Here is a 17,531-nt window from a genome sequence, read left to right as displayed (position 1 = left end):
TAGCAGCTAATTAGAAGGCAAAACTCATTTAATTTTTCTTAATGAATAGTGTTTTCATGCTGAGCTTTTTCTAGATCATAGAAGTTCAATACATGTGATATATAAGAACTCAGGCAAGCTGTGTGCATTGAATCCAGGTCCAAATGCTTCCAATACTTTTGATCCACCTATTTCTACAATTAAAAAAAACTTACAGTGGAGGGCAGGGGTGGTTTCAAATTTTTTTTATTACCTATTCTGTGGGTGTGGCCTATTTTGTGGGCATGACTTGGTGGTCATGTGACCAGGTGGGCATGGCCAACTTGTAAAATGTGGTGAAACTCACTTAACAATGTTCTTGCTTAGCAACCAAAATTTTGGCCTCAATTGTGGTCATAAGTTCTCTTCTCTTTCTTTCTTTCTTTCTTTCTTTCTTTCTTTCTTTCGTCTCTCTCCCTTTCTTTCTTTCTTTCTTTCTTGTGTCTCTCTCTCCCACTCTCTTTTTCTTTCTTTCTCTTTCTCGTTCTTTCTCTCTCTCTCTTTTTCTTTATCCTTTTTCTTTCTTTCTCCCCTTCCTTCCTTTCTCTTTCCTTCTCTCTTCCCCCCCCTCTCTCTCTCACACACACCCCTTTAAAATTATATTTGTAGATATATTCTATGAACTAAAACCAACGCCCAACAAATCCTATGATCATGGCCATCCATACTCTACAAAACAACTCACAGAGCCCCCAATTCAGCCTCTTCTGCTCTGGGGGTTAACCGAATGCCAGACATTTTACCAACAAGCCTCTTTGGAGCTGAGCCCAGGAAATTAGTGCTCAACCCAGGAGAGCGGCTCTCATCCTGCCCTCTCCTGGTCACCCACCAGGAACACAGTAGTTCACAGAACTGCCATCCCAGAACTGTGCCGCGCTGGGGAGTGTGGACACGCCTGGCAGCAGCGGTGGCAGTGACAGTGAGGGAGAGCTTGGCTGGACTCTCTGCCATCCCAGAACTGTGCCGCGCTGGGAGGTAACCTGCGTGGACATGCCTGGCAGCAGTGGCAGTACTGCGGGGAGAGCTGGCCTGGATTCTCTCCCATCCTGAAACTGTGCTGCGCTTGCGAGTTCTCCTGCATGGATGCGCCTTGTAGCAGCGGTGGCAGAGCACACCCTGCCTTCGGGGGCCCATTCCCCCAGCCAAATTAACCATGGTGGCACCAACAGATCGCAGGATATTCTTTCTTTCGCTGGTGGGAAAAGGAAGAAAGTGCTCCAGGAGGGCAGGCGCCAGGCAGATGTCTGGGGGCATGTGTACCGCCTGCCCTCCTGGACAACTTTCTTCCTTCTCCCGCTGCCCATTGGTGCCACCACAGTTGATTGGGCAAAGGCAGAGCCCCCCCACCCCCACTGCAGGGCGATCCAAAGAGGGAGTGGGGATGCTGCAGAAAAGGCTGCCTTCCACCCGTGCCTCTCATGATGGTAGGGTGATTATTATTTTTTTCTTCTTCCTGTGTTTCGTTCTGCCTTGAAGACGTATCTAATTCATGACCCCCACAGATTGGGCCAAGTATCTTTTTCTTGAAACCTGACCATTTTATTCAGTTTTTGATTATCAGACTGACTTAACTGCATTATTACTGCTGGGCCCCTAGCAGTTTAGACAAAAGGCTGAAGTCTGATTTATAGCTCTACAAGAAAGTACAACAGTAACTGTCCTAGAAATTTACAACTAGACTGTTAATCCCTGCAGGAATCTAGTTAAGCAGTGGGGAAAAAAAGTCCTCTCAAGATGCGGGCCTCATAGATTGCATGGAAGATGGTGGTGATTTCTGCTCAAGTGATTATACAGGGTTACAATTACATGTGAGAACTGCCTGAATGGAGTAGAAAAGAAAAGTCTTGGATATGTAATGCTATAGAAGATGCTCTTATGTGGTTATTCCAGATTCTAGTAAAGTGCTTGAAAGCAAGTAGAAAATTGAAGGCCAATATGTATAATAATCTGTATCAATAGGCCCCGGGCTGTCTAAAGAGGTATGTGCCCACTGATCAGAACCATGGGGACCAATAATCCAGAAAAAGAATGTATTTCTATATGAACATATAACACCAAGCAAAATTAGGGAGATATCACCTTTGGGAGAAAAATGGAATTGAATTATGAACTTAATGGTGTAGAGGACTCCTAAGATCTAGACCATGAAAGCAGTGTTCCAATATCGGGGGGGGGGGGGGGAGGAGGTTAACCTATTATCCAAAGCACCTGAACACAGGACTAGACGCAATAGATGGAAACTAATCAAGGAGAAAAGCAAGCTAGAATTAAGGAAAAACAGAATAATTAATCAGTGGAACAATTTGCATCCAGAAGTTCCAAATGCTCGAACACTTGGGGATTTTAAGAAGGGATTCAACAACCATTTGTCTGAAATGGTATAGCATTTTTCTGTTTTGCATAGGAGATTGGACTAGAAGACCTCCATGGTTCCTTCCAACTCTGTTATTCTATTAGACCAGATGGCTTTCAGAAAAAAGTGTCTGTCTGTCTGTCTGTCTCTCTCTCTCTCTCTCTCACACACACACACACAGACACACACACACACACACACCCCTAATCTTCATTGGCAAAAGTACAGGTCAGAAGACAGACGAAAAGAAATAGTACAAGAAATATAAAACATTTAAAAACTAAGATGTCCAAGAGTCCGACAAACATGTGATGGCTGTGATGGTTGAAAACTAACTGAAGGGATTCAGAGGGGATTCTTCTCTTGCAATCTGCTTGGAAGCTGAGTCTCCCAACACATAATTCTGTGAACTCTAGAAAACTCTGAATGTATCTCTATGCAAGCACATGTTCCCTATTTGTAAATTACAAAGTCTAAGCTAAAGAAGACTTAGGTGTGTAGGCCTGAGCAATAAGGTCAAACTTTATTGGGGAGTCTGGAGTTGAAAGAAGAGTTTAAACCACAGGGTTTAGGAAATCAAGAAAAACTAGATGGAACAACTAAGAAACCATTTTTTTAAAAAAAAACTGAGCACACAGGGCGGAGGAAGGAATAGTTGACTTTCTTGTTCTTCCCAGCTCAAACAAACGATGGAGAACTAGATCAGAAATGACACCTCTGAACTGAGTATACACTTCCTGCTCCAAAACTATTTTAGATGTATAGCAGTGGTGGGCTGCTAACCGGTTTGCTATCGGTTCACTCATGCTCGCGTGCATGCAACACTTCTGTGCATGTGCTGAACCGGGCCGAACCAGAAGCAACCCACCTCTGATGTATAGATAGTCCTTGACTTACAACAGTTCATTTAGTGACCATTCAAAGTTACGATGGCATTGAAAAAAGTAACTTATGAAAGTTTTTCACACTTACAACCTTTGCAGCATCCCCATGGTCATGTGATCAAAATTTGGATGCTTAGCAACTGGTTCATATTGATGATAGATGTAATGTCCTGTGACACACACACCCTTTGTGGCCTTCTGACAAGTCATGTCAAAGGGGAAGCCACATTCACTTAACAACCATGTTACTAACTTAACAACTGCAGTGATTCACTTAACAATGGTGGCAAGAAAGGTCTTAAATGGGCAAAACTCACTTAACAAATGGCACAATTAGCAACATAAACTTTGGGCTCAATGTGATTGTAAGTTGAGGCCTATTTGTAATGTACAGTATCTTGTTTGCACTGCAAGAGAAATTCCATAAACCGTATTTGGGATTTCCTCACCTTCCCCATTCCCAGATCACTTATATATTTGCCTAAATGCTGACTCTGGGTTGATAAATTTTCCTGGACACATTCCTAAAATCTAGAACTTGGTTTTCTTCTCTCCTACAGTCACATGACTAAAATATTTGGAGGTTCAGATTTTCTAAAACTTCATACTTGCTGCAACAAACTAACAGGTTAAATCAGAGAAATAAGAGGGGGGGGGGAATGATGCCTGAATTATTTTAATCTTAAATTCAACAGCTTTCTAACACATGTTCTAAATATTGTTAGTTTCCAGCTAAGCCAAGAACAGTATTACCTTCATTTATATTCTTTCACAACTTTCAAACAATAAACTCCAATGCAGCCCATTTACTGTTATTAGAGGCAGTGCTGAAGTGGCTAAAATGAACAAAGAGATTCCCTTAAAACATCTATGGCAGGAGGAGTCAACCATCTGGTGCTCTTCAAATTTTTTGGATATCTGCCAGTATCCACAGAATGGCCAATGATGCATGGCCAGAAAAAGATGGATGAATCCACCATACAACATGCTGAATTATACTTGTCTTCTGTTAGTAAGATATCATTCATTATTGATCAAACACAATGACTATGCAACATGCAACATGCTATAGGTAAAATCTGGCTGACTGCAATGTATGACTGAATCTATCTATCTACATGGAGGATCCTTCATGATTCTTCAATCTGCATGCAGAGAATGGGATGTGAAATTGTGAGTCCTAGACATGCACATATTAACAATAATTCATAAGAATACAATTAAAGAGATAAATTATCCATAAAGATACACATATTGGTATTTCACCATAAAAATGCATGTTGTGAAAAACTAGATAAAATTATGTAGACAACATAAAAATACTGTAATAAAAAGAATGCTACCAGAAAATATTTATCCAAATATTTAAAACAGTAATCAAGCTTTTATTCAAGGATATAATTTTGGACAACAGATTATTACAGTTGCTATTCTCTAAGTCAAAGATTCTAAACTGTGTTTCTGAAGGTCCCACAGATGGATCCATCACAGTTTCTTTCCCCCACCCCTCAGCTCCCACTTCCCATCACTACTCAACTGGTTTGTAAAAATTGTGGTTGAAAATGAATTCATCAAAGATACAGTGATTATGTGAGTGGCAGTATGAGTAATAAGTTCAGGAAAGTAACAGCAGTCTTGAGAGCTATTATCAACTGTAAGTCCACTTATCTGTTCTAAGTGGACCTGTTACCTTGTCTAAATGACCCCCAAAGAAAAGTGTGAATAGAAATTGGACAATGACTCTCCAAAAATGGATTTCATAGGGCTGGAGGTACCCATCATCCCAAATTTCCTCAGTGCTCAGAGATTTTTACTGAAAAATATTCTGGACAATCATGTTTATGCTAAGAGTTGTTACAAAGGTAAGGGATTAAAAAGATGAATTCAAATGATAAATAAATACTTTGTTTTGGATTAAATTTTGGGGTTCACAATTTATTTTCCAAAGATATTTAAAAACGGAGAAAATGAAGTGGCAAGCACTAATGCAAGTGCAATCAAGATCTTATTTTCTGAAAAACAGAAGCCTGAAACTCTTGTAGATAAAGATATAGGGAAAGAGTCCCTGTATTTTCCAAATGTTTATGTAGTGGTTCATACTGCAAAATGTTTGAGAAATGCAGTTCCAAGCAGAATATAATAGATAATGTGTTGGGTAGGCAGCTAGTAATGTGAATGGTAGCCATGGATAAATCTATCTGCTGCCCAACCTCACAGGGTTGTGGTGGGAATAAGACACAGTTAAAAAACGTGTGTCAAATGTAGCCAATATAGAGACACTGTATACAATAACATATTAACATATATACAAAATCCCATCCTTAACCACAGTTTTTTTTTTATTTGCATATTGTAACTGATCCACCAACTATAATAAGAGAGGCCCCATCATTGGAATATATTTTGTGTATGTTGCTGTGAAACAGAAATTGAAAGACTATATCTTTGTACAATGATCGCAGTAACAGTTGGATAAACATACAACCCAATATCTCACATCTGGTATTTCAGCTCTCTCAATAGTACTTCTACATTCAGATATATTTGTCCTTTATAGTGTACAAACTTTATGACTTACATTGTTAGAGCAACAGTAATGGAGAGGAAACACCTTTGAGTTAAACCCAGCAGGGAAACCTCCATATATTTAACAATGCATTAGAGCAGTGATGGGCAACCTTTTTGGTGTGGTGTGTCAAAAATCGGCAAAAAATCGAGCATAACTCGCGTTGTGTGTCACTTTGACAAAAACATAATTTTGCGCAATTTATAGTTTAAACTACAAAAATGGCGCTCACAGTTCCCGTTGGCACTCCGCTGTTCCCTGCTGTGGTGCGGTCATAACCGACAGTCCCAGGAGTAGACTCTCTGTGCCGGCCTGACTGGAGAGAGGCGCGCACTGTTCCTGCGCTCCTCTCCTGCGGGTCCTCCCTCGCCGCGCTGATGACGTGTGTGCGCACGGCACGCATGCCTTACCAGCAGCCCCTGCGCTCAGAAAGGGGCGGCGGCGATACAGTAAGTGACTGTGGGCGGGGGAGATCACACGTCCCCCCCCCCGTTCCTCCAGCACAGATTCTTTCATCCTCGGCGGCCGTGCAGAAGCCGAGGATGAATCGCATGAAATCCTGTGCGTGTCACCCCAAATGGCTACGCGTGTCAGCACTGACACGCGTGTCATAGGTTCGCCATCACTGCATTAGAGTGTTCCTTTAAACATGGGATCCAAAAGAGGACAAGGTATAAAACACTGTAGAGAGACTTCTGCATATGAATAAAGTTAAAATGATGTTTCCTCGGTGTAATGCAAAATCTCTTAAAACTAAACAAAAGAGGACTGAATTTGATGGGCTGAGATAAACCAGCAGAAGAAAAAGTTTTTTAAAATGACATGGTGTATCTTGGGGGATAGTCCCCAATGAATCCCCACAGCAGAAGCATGGGCAATGGCTTGGAATATTGGCAATTGCTACACACACACACCAGTGGGGGTTGCAGGCAGTACACCCTGGTACAAGTGTACCGGAGCGTGCCTGGAGCATCGGGTACCATGCCGGTACGGTGCTCTGGAGGGCCCATCCGCCCGCCTGAGCTCCTTACCTGTGCTTTAAGCCTTTGGCGTTTCCATGCATGTGCATAGCACGTACAGTGCCTCTGCGACATCTGCCGAGCAGCTGGAGCGTCGCAGAGGCTTGCAAAAGCGTCGCAGGCAAGTACAACGCATGCACGCACATCGCATGCATCCATGTGGGTGACGCCAGGGCCGTTCCAACTGTACTGGTTGGAACGGAGTCCGGAACTCACCAGTGACACACACCACTCCTGCTCATGTAACCCATGAGCGGAGCTATTAAGGAGTTGGAAAGAAATCTAGAAGTCACTTTCTGCATGTTTTCCCTAAGTTGTTATCTCCTCCCCCGACTCGCCAAATCCAATGGAATGTTGGAAAGAAATTATGTGAAGGGGGATTCTGACTTATTCTATCTATCTAACAAGTTGATAATGCTCTAAAAAACAGACAAAACAGGGTTGCATTTGAGGTAGAAGAGAAGCCAGCAAATAAAGATGGAGTTTAAAAATAGGCTGGGTCAATCAGAAGGCTATGGAGACGGGGGGGGGGATGGGGAACTACTGAAAAATTATCCCATCTCACTATGAAAAGAGTTGGTGTCTGCTCCATTATAAGAATATCTCCTAAACTTGTCAGCTGGATAGAAGTATATGCAGTCCATCACATGCTTGCCATCACATGACCAAATCCCTTAGCAACAGAAATTCTGGCAATCCCTGTTGTTGTCATACAGTGAAAATTGCAGGGCATTAAGAGAGGATAGCAATAGCAATAGCAGTTAGACTTATATACCGCTTCATAGGGCTTTCAGCCCTCTCTAAGCGGTTTACAGAGTCAGCATATCGCCCCCACAATCTGGGTCCTCATTTCACCCACCTCGGAAGGATGGAAGGCTGAGTCAACCTTGAGCCGGTGAGATTAGAACCGCTGAACTGCAGATAACAGTCAGCTGAAGTGGCCTGCAGTACTGCACCCTCGGATCTCCATATGACTTTCTGCCAGTCCCAACAAGCAGTCGGTGAGGAAGTCACAGGTCCTGAACAGCTCATAAACAGGCTGTTAGGCTGATTAAATGCTATATTAGTGTGATAAGGAAGAGTGAGAAAAGAATGCCTAGAAGTAAGAATAGAAAGATGCTAGGCTGGCTACAAGAAACATTTGGAAGCTATTACTTCTGCCAAAGGATTACAAAGCATTGGTCAAAAGGTATACAAACTTGTAATACCTGTCATATTCATTATTTTCTTATTTTGAGTCTATAAGCAATTGTCCATAAATAACGGGTACACATTCAAATTTTCACAAAGATATTATGCCTAACTTTATATCCATGTAGTTATGGTCAGCTTTTGTTCCTCAGGGGTGCCTAATCTTCTGACAAAACTATATTTGCTTTGCAACATGATCTTCAGTCATTCTCTCTATATGACCAAACCATCCCAACATACTTTTGTTGTATTTTACTGGTTACTTTTATATTCAAAATTCTTTCCACATTCATACATTCTTGAATCAATCACTTCTAGTTTTAGTATACACACTTAAGCTCCTCAGGGCCGCGGCATTCATCTTTGATATTTTTCACAGCATACTCCCAGTTCCACAAAGTGAGCAGAAGCATATATTCGTAATACAGCTCCTTTCCTTTCTCTTGACAAAATCATTAACATTTACAAGCGGAACATCTACAACTGTTTTTACCCATTCCTCTTTTTGATTCCTGTGGAATCTCTCTGCAATCTGCAGTGACGTGGTTTTGATATGAACCTCAGTGCATTCCTAACTCATAATTTCTCAACACATACCAATTGCAGATCAAAGAAACAATAAGGCAAAAATATGACAAACATTTTACTTTTCTGTGCTATAAAACTGGATTAGCTTTTCCCCCTAAAGATAAGGTACAGCTGCACTTAGACAACATCAGAAACATCTGTAGTCCTCTTATAAACGTACTCAAATATAACCTCTACCAAAGCAAAAACATGAACAGGCAAGTATTTTGGCAATAAGTAACTTTATAATTACTTCCCAAGAAGAAATTCATTATCAAGAAAGGTAGGCCAACAATTTTGATTTAAATAGAAATGCAGACAAGTCAATATCTTTGTTCTTCAGTATACAAGTATGGTATAATGAATTTTTAAAACTGCCAGCATTTGTAGATAATATCAAAGAAAACTCAGTTACATTCAAAGAAAACATTTAATAAATATTTTTCAAAATATAAAATAATGATAATGTGAGTAGAAAGTTTCAACATATAACAAAATCTTCATAAAGGTTCCATTAATTGCTCCATTTACAGCTATTATTTTCTTAAATTGTGAATTGTATTTATTCATTACATGTACATTTTCTAGTATTTAAAGTTCAGTTTTTATACATATACAGCTCCAAAGGATAACAATATGAAAAAAATGCATAACAATATGAAAAAAATGCACCATTTACTCTTTTGCCTCAGAAGTAGAGGTCTAAGCCACACCTTTTAACGAAAATATGAAAAACCTCAGATATGAGCACCAGATGCGTTTGGGCAGGTGAGGGAAGCATACTGTCTCAACAATCTCTAATTTCATTTGGAATTAACCACAGACAAATCTGAGGGAAATTACTGTTACAATCTACAAATTGCTTTCTTACATTATCTACATGAGCCATTTTAGGAGATGATAATACATTTATCTTTTGACTCCTATGCTGAAATCTGAATCGCATTTCTCCAATCAAAAATCCTAGGCATATATTACAACATGTAAATCAGTTTCATGGCACAATAAAGTAGGACCACAGTTCTCATCCTGTCATAACATTTTGACCTCATGATGGATCCGCCCTCTGACACTCCAAACGAACAGAATGCTTTACAACTGGCTAATCTGAATAGATCTTAAAAAGTGCCAGAGTATCAACTGTTGGATTTTAAAGAAATTCATCCAATGAAAAAGAGGACACACTTTTTAGTAACGTAATTGTTTCTATTTTCCTAGAAGATTTTTACTGCCTTAAAAAAAAAATCACTACAGCCTGGATACGTATTTCAGACATCATAAAATGACATATCATATAGTAAGTATGCCTTTTAGAAATCATACAACCTGGACTGTAGCTCTAGTTTGAAAGGACAGTCACCATTGCACAGCAGCCATTTGCAGCTGTTCTTCCATATCCTATTTTTTTTATTTATTTCAATCGGTTTTTCTTTTATTGTTTACTTTCAACAACTGCTTCCTGGTCCAAGTGCTAGTGAAAGTGGTAGTACAGGGGGAAAACGCTTTATATGCCCGTGCTCAGAAAACTAAGGAAATAATTCTGCATTATCACTAATCCATCAAAAGACATTATTGTACAAAAGAAATATTTTTAAAAGTCAACAGCCAGGCACTGAACACTGCTTTAATTATACATGCGTGCACTTTTGTACATACTTATCTCTGGGCTTCTTTGGAAAGTGGAAAATAATGTTCCCTAATTATCAGAAATCCCCAGTAAAAAATACTGAAAATGAAAAAAAAAAAGGGTAGCAACGTATCCAAGGAAGCCAGAGGAGGCGGGAAAGCTCTAGTGCTTGATATAAATTGGGGAGGGGAGGGGAAGGGAGAAAAACCCATCGAGCCGGGAAAGAGCGGTCTAGAAAGTTTCTGCCAACAGCAGCTGAGATGCTTCATCACCAGCCTATTTTCCAGACATTGTCTTTCATATGGCTTCAAGGGTCACATGACAGCTGCAAACTAATGCCTTGAGGTCTGTTTCTGCCTCTCTGTGACACTGGCAGGCTGTGAGAGACTCCAATCCCACAGAAAAGAATGTTTCCCCCTTTTTTTTCCATTACATCATGCAAACCGGTCCTGGGGGAGAAGGGAGAGATTCACAGCTGGTGGCAGCTGCAGTACCATCTGCTTTAGTTTGCTTGGCAGATTCCTACCGAACCTCTTCTGGGGAAGCACGCCTGTATCTCAACACAAAACACCCCATTGTGCAAAAAAAAGAGATATTTGCAGATTGTGGAGGAGTGAGCTTTTCGCTAAATGGTCAGAAACAGAGGCATCAGGTGAGGGTTTCTAATCATAGGAAAAAGGAGCCTATCACACAAAAGACAAAATTGCTAAACACGCCGTGCTTACGGGAGAAACAAGGCCGGTGCCATAACCTGCCATCTGCTTGCCACAATGCCAGGATGGAAAAACTACAGTCAGCAATAATTTTGAAAAGGGGGAGAGGAAGAGAAAGGGAGGAGAAAACAGCTTAAGCCTTCAAAGATAGAGATTAGCTGGAGCAACTTGGGAAAAAAACTGAAACTAACAACTTAGCCCTAGATGGGAAAAACTTCAAATATATTTATGAATACTGTCAGCACATCTGATAATTTATGGGAGCCCCAGCTGGAAGAGAAGATTTTGCAGGCACTCACTGTGATAGTCAGGAAACTTCACCATAAACTATTAGCAGAAAAGGAGGTTTTATCTACCTCCTTTGCTCGTTGTGGTATGCATTGCCAACCCCTAAGTTGCATTTTAGTTGTGAAAAGCGCTTTCCATATTTAGTAAGTATGAATACTGCTTGCTTGCTGGCTTGCCTTAATCATGTTACACTCTTGGAATATGTTTAAACTTTTGTGGAAGACTTCAGAACTAATGCAAACTTTCTACTTATCATTACACAATACACAGTTCAGTGAGGGTTTTTTAAAAATCTAATTACAGAGGAATAAGAAGTGGGGAAAATTGCACAACGCAACAAGCATGAATGATCAACAGTAGGCTGCCCTTATTGCCATAATTCATTTGTTGAAAAAGCAACTTCCCTGCAGTAAAAGGCTGGTATTTTGGAATACATGTACAACAGATGCACCACAAATGAATTGTTTCGGTTCTGATATAAACAACAGGCAAGACCTCTGATTTCAGGAACACTCCTGTCAACTTCCAACACTTTTGTCTCACATCTCTAGACAAGAAGCTTCAGGCAATGTTCACTGAATTGTTTTCAAAACTGTCTGGATTTGTAATGACTTACCATACATTTTGCCTTCATCAGACAATATGATTTTCCTCCTCCCACAAGGGGGATATATAGCTAGGGCCTCCTGAAAGCTCTGCTCAATATCTGGGCTCCAGACCCCTTCTGCGTCATTGTCAATAGGTTTATCTGCAGAATCACTCATTCTTTCAATGTCCTCGGCAGGACTCTCGCTGCCGCTCCAGCTGCTGGGCTCAATGGTGGTGGCTGGTTGGTCCAAGCCTTAGCCTGGAAGCTTTAAGAGAATTAACCTAAAAACAATAAAGAACAGTTTCAGGTGAAATTTTCTTGGTTAGTTTTAATAATTGATAGAACAAAAGCACAAGTTGTACTTAGAGATGTAGAGAACTAAAGAAAATTAGTCAAGTTGTATTCTTCGTAAAGCAATAGAAGGGCCAATATCCATTATTTCTGAAATTAATAAAAACTGTAATCAATACACATAATATTTCAGAATATACTAATTACACTGAATAACTAATGGGTTCTAGAAATTTAGAACTGGTCCCTTTTAGGAAAAGGAAATATTTCTTTTAAAATGGGAAATTTGTTACTTTAATTCATCTCAAACGATCGAGGAATTTTGACACAAATGGAAAACCAGTATACTACAACTGAAGAAACAAGAAAGTGACTAAGCCATTGAAAATAAATCACATAAAAGAGGCAAGGAATAACTAGACCAGATTTTTTAACTGTATCAACTACAGAACAAGAGATGTCTCTTCTTTCAGATGTGCAATCAATTTATTATGAAATAATCTAATACGACAACACCTGCTAAGTCCACTCGGCTCACAGACATTTCATTGCTTCTCTCTTATTTGGGGGAAATGTACTGCTGATATAAAGGTGTGCTCTAGGCAAAAATCTGCTCTGCCAGTAGGGCATCACAGTGGTAAGCCTGAAGAATACAGTGCAGAAGCACCAGGAATGGATTTATCACAACCTGCTGAAGCATTGCTGATTCTTATTAGGGACAAATCATACATGGACAGACTAAGACTACTATAAAAGATAACTTCCAGAAATGTTTGCTCAAATGTTCACATCCTTTTTTTAAAAAAAAAAAATCTAGGCAAATGATCTAAGAAAAAGTAGTAAAGTTTTTGTTTCCTCTTCTTTTTTCACAATGCAGAGGAAAATACGGGAAATAAACCAAACCATTTGTTTAACACTACTGCATATTATGAATTAACCCTCCGCGAGTGATTTAGATTTGCCTCAATGAAGAGACATGCCCTGGAGAAACATAATTCTCACTGAAGCAGAGATAAATTGATTTGCTCCAATGAAGCCCTTTGTGTTCTCTTGGCATTTCAATTCCCCACCTGCCATTTTGCCAATGTCAGAAGCAGCTTCCACGTGCCTGTCCCAAAACCTCGGTGGTGAGGGCAGGCCAAGGAAGGTGGAGTGTTGCTTTGAGGAGGTAAGCTGCGAGGGGCTCCAAAACAAAGCAAAAGTTGCAAGCACAGCATGCTCTCCTCCTTCTGGGTGACAACTTAGCAACAACCTCCTACATGGGTGAAAGGAGAGCTGCTGGCCACAGCAAGTCTCTTGGGTACAAATTAAATTCTCGGGAGCTAAACAGTGTTTAAACAAATCCCTCATTTTGGCAAATGCTGATATTTTACAGATGCAAACATCCTCTTTTGTGACAAATAAATAGCTTCTGTTTATCTCCAGAGAACTTGGTGATTAATCACTTCAAGCTCAGCTTTATGTATGAAGAGCCTAGTTGCATTTTAATCTGGAGTGAATCACTAGTATTGTGCAAAAGTAACCTTTGCATCATCTAATGTTTAAATGTCTATTACACTTTTGTGAGGGAACAGTCACTATTAAAACATTTCTAGATTAAATTTCAGAGAGGGTTTTTTTAAAAGTATAACTAAATAGCTTACGTACGCTACAATTTGAACCAGGTGGGTATCTTAGTTGAGTATTTTTAATACAAATTCACACATGCAAGATCATGATGTACCCAGGTGAATTAGATGCATATTAACTGAATTTAGTTTCCAAAACTGGAAAAAATATACTCTTCAAACACTAATCTAAACAGCTTCAGCTAATTAATTTGCAGGAGAGTGCTTCTGATCCCACAGCAGAAACCTGACAATCTTTAAAACAAGTAATTTAAAACAATTTTGTTTTTATTTACTGCACAATCCAAATATTTTCAAAGCACCTTATTATCTTTGTCTCTATAGTCTTTTATTTCTGCCTTGGTTCTCCCACCCATCCCCTTTCTAATATTGCGGGTGAAATATTTGGGTTGCTAGATGCACAAGCTACTTCTGGAACTGTGAAATGTTCATTTCCTTTTTGCAAACAGATCCAGTCCATTCTCTATCATTTCTTTTGTATGTGTTGCAAACTTAATGAAAATTTGGGGTCTCACTTCTACATTCAGTTCAATCCCTGGATTGGATCACTAATAAGCTATGCTTTAATTACATGCAAATGGCTGAGGCTTGGCTTGCTAATAATTAACTTACCCTATTTATTGTAACATGACTTAGTCGATATGTAACCTATTGTTAGCTAAGCAGGTCAAAATAGCTGGTAAAAATAGCTCAGTTCTCATTGTTTGCAATTAGAAAGGAAAGAAAAATGTTTTATCATCCAGATCACTTTTGGGTTGTTTTCAGTACAGCAGGGGTGGGTTTGAACCGGTTTGCGGCGGTCCCCGCAAACCAGTTGGTCGGCAAACCCAGAAGTAAGTAACTTCCGGGAACGGTGAAGGGCCCGCCTGCCCGCCCGTGCTCCTTACCCGGTTTTGACGAGTTCTGCGCTTCCACGTATGTGCAGGACGCATACAGCGCCTGCGCGATCCTCCAGGAGCAGCTGGAGCATCGCACAGATGCTAGTACGCATGCGTGCACTGCGCGCGTGCACGAGGACGCCACTGGCCCCGTTCCAACCGAACCGGTTGGAACGAGGTGAGAAACCCACCCCTGCAGTACAGTATATCTGGGGAGGTAACATATCCTTTCTATCTGCATTAATTTCTTGAAAAACTGATTAGGTGGGGCAAAGGAACTTCAAGGGCTATCATATGGCTGAAAAATTTGTTCTGAAGTTCTCTATAACTAAAAACTTTTTAAATCATTGCCAAAACTGAGGCATTCTCACAAAAGCAAAATTCTATTTTTTAATGCTGAAAGACTTATGCAAGCTGTGTTGTTCTGACATTGCATTCCTGTTGCATTTCCTTACATTTCAAATACAGAGAGACAAGTCCAGTAAAGCATAACTAAAAGTTGTATTTTCTTATGTTCTAACCAGAACAAATGCTTTATTTAACTAATTATAGCTTCAACATACACAAATCAGTGCCTTTTATAACCTGGTCTTATTACCAGATGCTACATTTGTATCATAATCATACATTTGTCTGCAGAGTATTTACATATCATCCTGGCAAACACTTGGCAGAGATGTTCAGCAATATTTAGCCAGATGTAGAAAATTATTTCCAATTAATAAAAGCCATCAAGTACAGGTTATTATATAATTTATTGAGATTTAACAGAACCCAAACCCTGATTCATGTTTATTAAAAATCCTTAACATTAGCCTTGGCAATAATTAATTATAAACAATAAGATTAGAACACCAGTTCTCAACCTGTGAGTCGTGACCCCTTTGGGGGTCAAATGACCCTTTCACAGTGGTCACCTAAGACCATCGGAAAAGACAAATGTTTCATGGTCTTAGGAACCAGTGTTTGGAGCCTTTCACAGCGGTCGCCTAAGACCATCGGAAACACATATGTTTGATGGTCTTAGGAACTGAGACACCTGAATGCCAGTATTTGGAGCCAGGGGAGTGGTGGCAGCAAACGGCAACAGGTGCTACTTTGAGAAAGGGAGGGGCAATCTGACAGGAGCAGTGGTGCAAGGACAACCTGCGCCCACCCAATTGCGACACGAGGGACAGCACTGGGCAGATCGGATGGCTGCGCTTGACGAGATGAAGGATAAGGGAGAATGGAGCGCCTGAGTGCTGGCGAGGCAGTGCTCTGAGAGGTGGCCGGGCTGAGCTCAGTCTCCCAGCAGCGAGGGGAGGGGACACCGGGAAGGAGGAGCTGAGAACCAAGGCGGGAAGGATGGTGATGATGTCCCTTCAGTGCGCAGCCGCTGCCTCCTCAGAGACTCAGAAGGTCATGTGGGCGCTCTGCAGCAATTGGCTCAATGTTCGGATTTTCCCTTTTCTGTAAAAACTTCCATCCATTCCCAAGGATATATCCTTCCGGCAATAACTATGAATGAATGAGTGGTTGGAAAACTTGGGGGCGAAAGGATTCCAGGAATTTAGGGGTGGAGGGGAAAAAAGCTAGCCATCACAAAACATCTTCAGCAGCCACTTTGGAAAAAAAATAAAGCACATCTTTTTAGTTTTAAATTTTAAGCTTCCATGCTTAGAATAGAATGCAATGGAATAGGAAAATGGAATGGGAATGGGAATAGAAATGAAATAGGAATAGGATGGAATGGAATAGAATGGAATGAAATATCGTATTTCCCTGAAAATAAGACAGGGTCTTATTGAGGGAAGGGTTTATTGTTTTGGGGTTGCTGGACGGCTGTTCTCTTGCGAGCGGGCTCCCAAAGACCCGGGCACAGCCTCATGGGCGAATGGCTGTTTTGCGCTGTCTCAGCAGCGCAGCACAGCAGCCATGAAGTGACCACACTCATGAGCAGCCATCCAGCAAACCTCCTTCCAGCTGGGCACAGCGCCATTCACTGACCTAGTGGTACTGCCAAGCCACGTGAGCCTGTTCGCCACCACCCAGCTCCCACGACTTGGTGCCTTCCAAATGCCAGTGAATGGCGCTCTGCACGGCTGGATGGTGGTTTGCCCAAGCAGCTGTTCCGCTCTCGCTCATGCACCTGCCAGCCTCACGATGTCCTGGCCCAGCTCTCTCCACAGAGCCAGGGCACCTCCGCCGCCACTGCATGGCTTTTTCTATGGCTTCCAAACCGAGTCTTCTGGTAGTGGCCGCTCTGGGTGTATGCTCTATGGTTGTGGGCCAGCTGCCAGCAGAGCGTACAACCACAGTACATATGCCCAGAGCGGCCACTGTCAGAAGACTCATTTGGAAGCCACAGAAAAAGCCATGTGGTGGCAGCGGAGGTGCCCTGGCTCTGCGGAGAGAGCTGGGCCAGGGAATCGTGAGGTTGGCAGGTGTGTGAGGGAGCGGAACAGCCGCTTGCACAACCCCCTCCTCCAGCCATGCAGAGCGCCATTAACTGCCATTTCAAAGGCTCCAAGCCACAGCAGCTGGGCTGCGGCAAACAGGCACTCATGCAGCTTGGCGATACCCCTAGATCAGTGAATGGTGCTGTGCCCGGCTGGAAAGGGGGTTTGCTGGGTGGCTGCTCATGAGTGTGGTTGCTTCATGGCTGCTGTGCTGCGCTGCTGAGACAGTGCAATACAGCCATTTGCCCATGAGGCTGTGCCCGGTTCTTTGGGAGCCCTCTAACAAGAGAGCAGCCGCCCGGCAACCCCCCTTCTTCAGCCGGGCACAGAGCCCCTCACCAACCTAGCAGTATCCTGAAGGCACTAAGTGATGCAAACACCTTTGCCTCCCCCCCCCCCAGTTCCCGTGGCTTGGCACATTTGGGATACTGCTAGGTTGGTTAGTGGCGCTCCGCCTGGCTGGAGATGGAGGGTTGTC

At 41.7% G+C, this 17,531-nt stretch overlaps 1 protein-coding gene across 5 annotated transcripts in view; it reads right to left on the bottom strand.

The window, feature by feature from the left end:
- The window catches only part of TEAD1 (TEA domain transcription factor 1), a 215,482-nt gene that overhangs the window by 114,174 nt on the left and 83,777 nt on the right, over positions 1–17,531 (bottom strand). For all 5 annotated transcript variants that reach the window (XM_087718159.1, XM_087718170.1, XM_087718187.1 and 2 more), the window contains one exon: positions 11,843–12,096. In XM_087718159.1, the coding sequence (XP_087574285.1) occupies positions 11,843–11,990 (148 nt within the window). In that variant the 5' untranslated portion in view covers positions 11,991–12,096. The remainder of the gene's footprint in view (positions 1–11,842; positions 12,097–17,531) is intronic.

This window comes from Thamnophis sirtalis, unplaced genomic scaffold (assembly GCF_051295495.1).
Source record: "Thamnophis sirtalis isolate CommonGarterSnake01/CBP01778 unplaced genomic scaffold, rThaSir2_p1.2 scaffold_1, whole genome shotgun sequence".
Lineage (NCBI taxonomy): Eukaryota > Metazoa > Chordata > Lepidosauria > Squamata > Natricidae > Thamnophis > Thamnophis sirtalis.
Note: the sequence above shows the minus strand (reverse complement) of the source record. Positions and strands in the feature narration are given on the sequence as shown.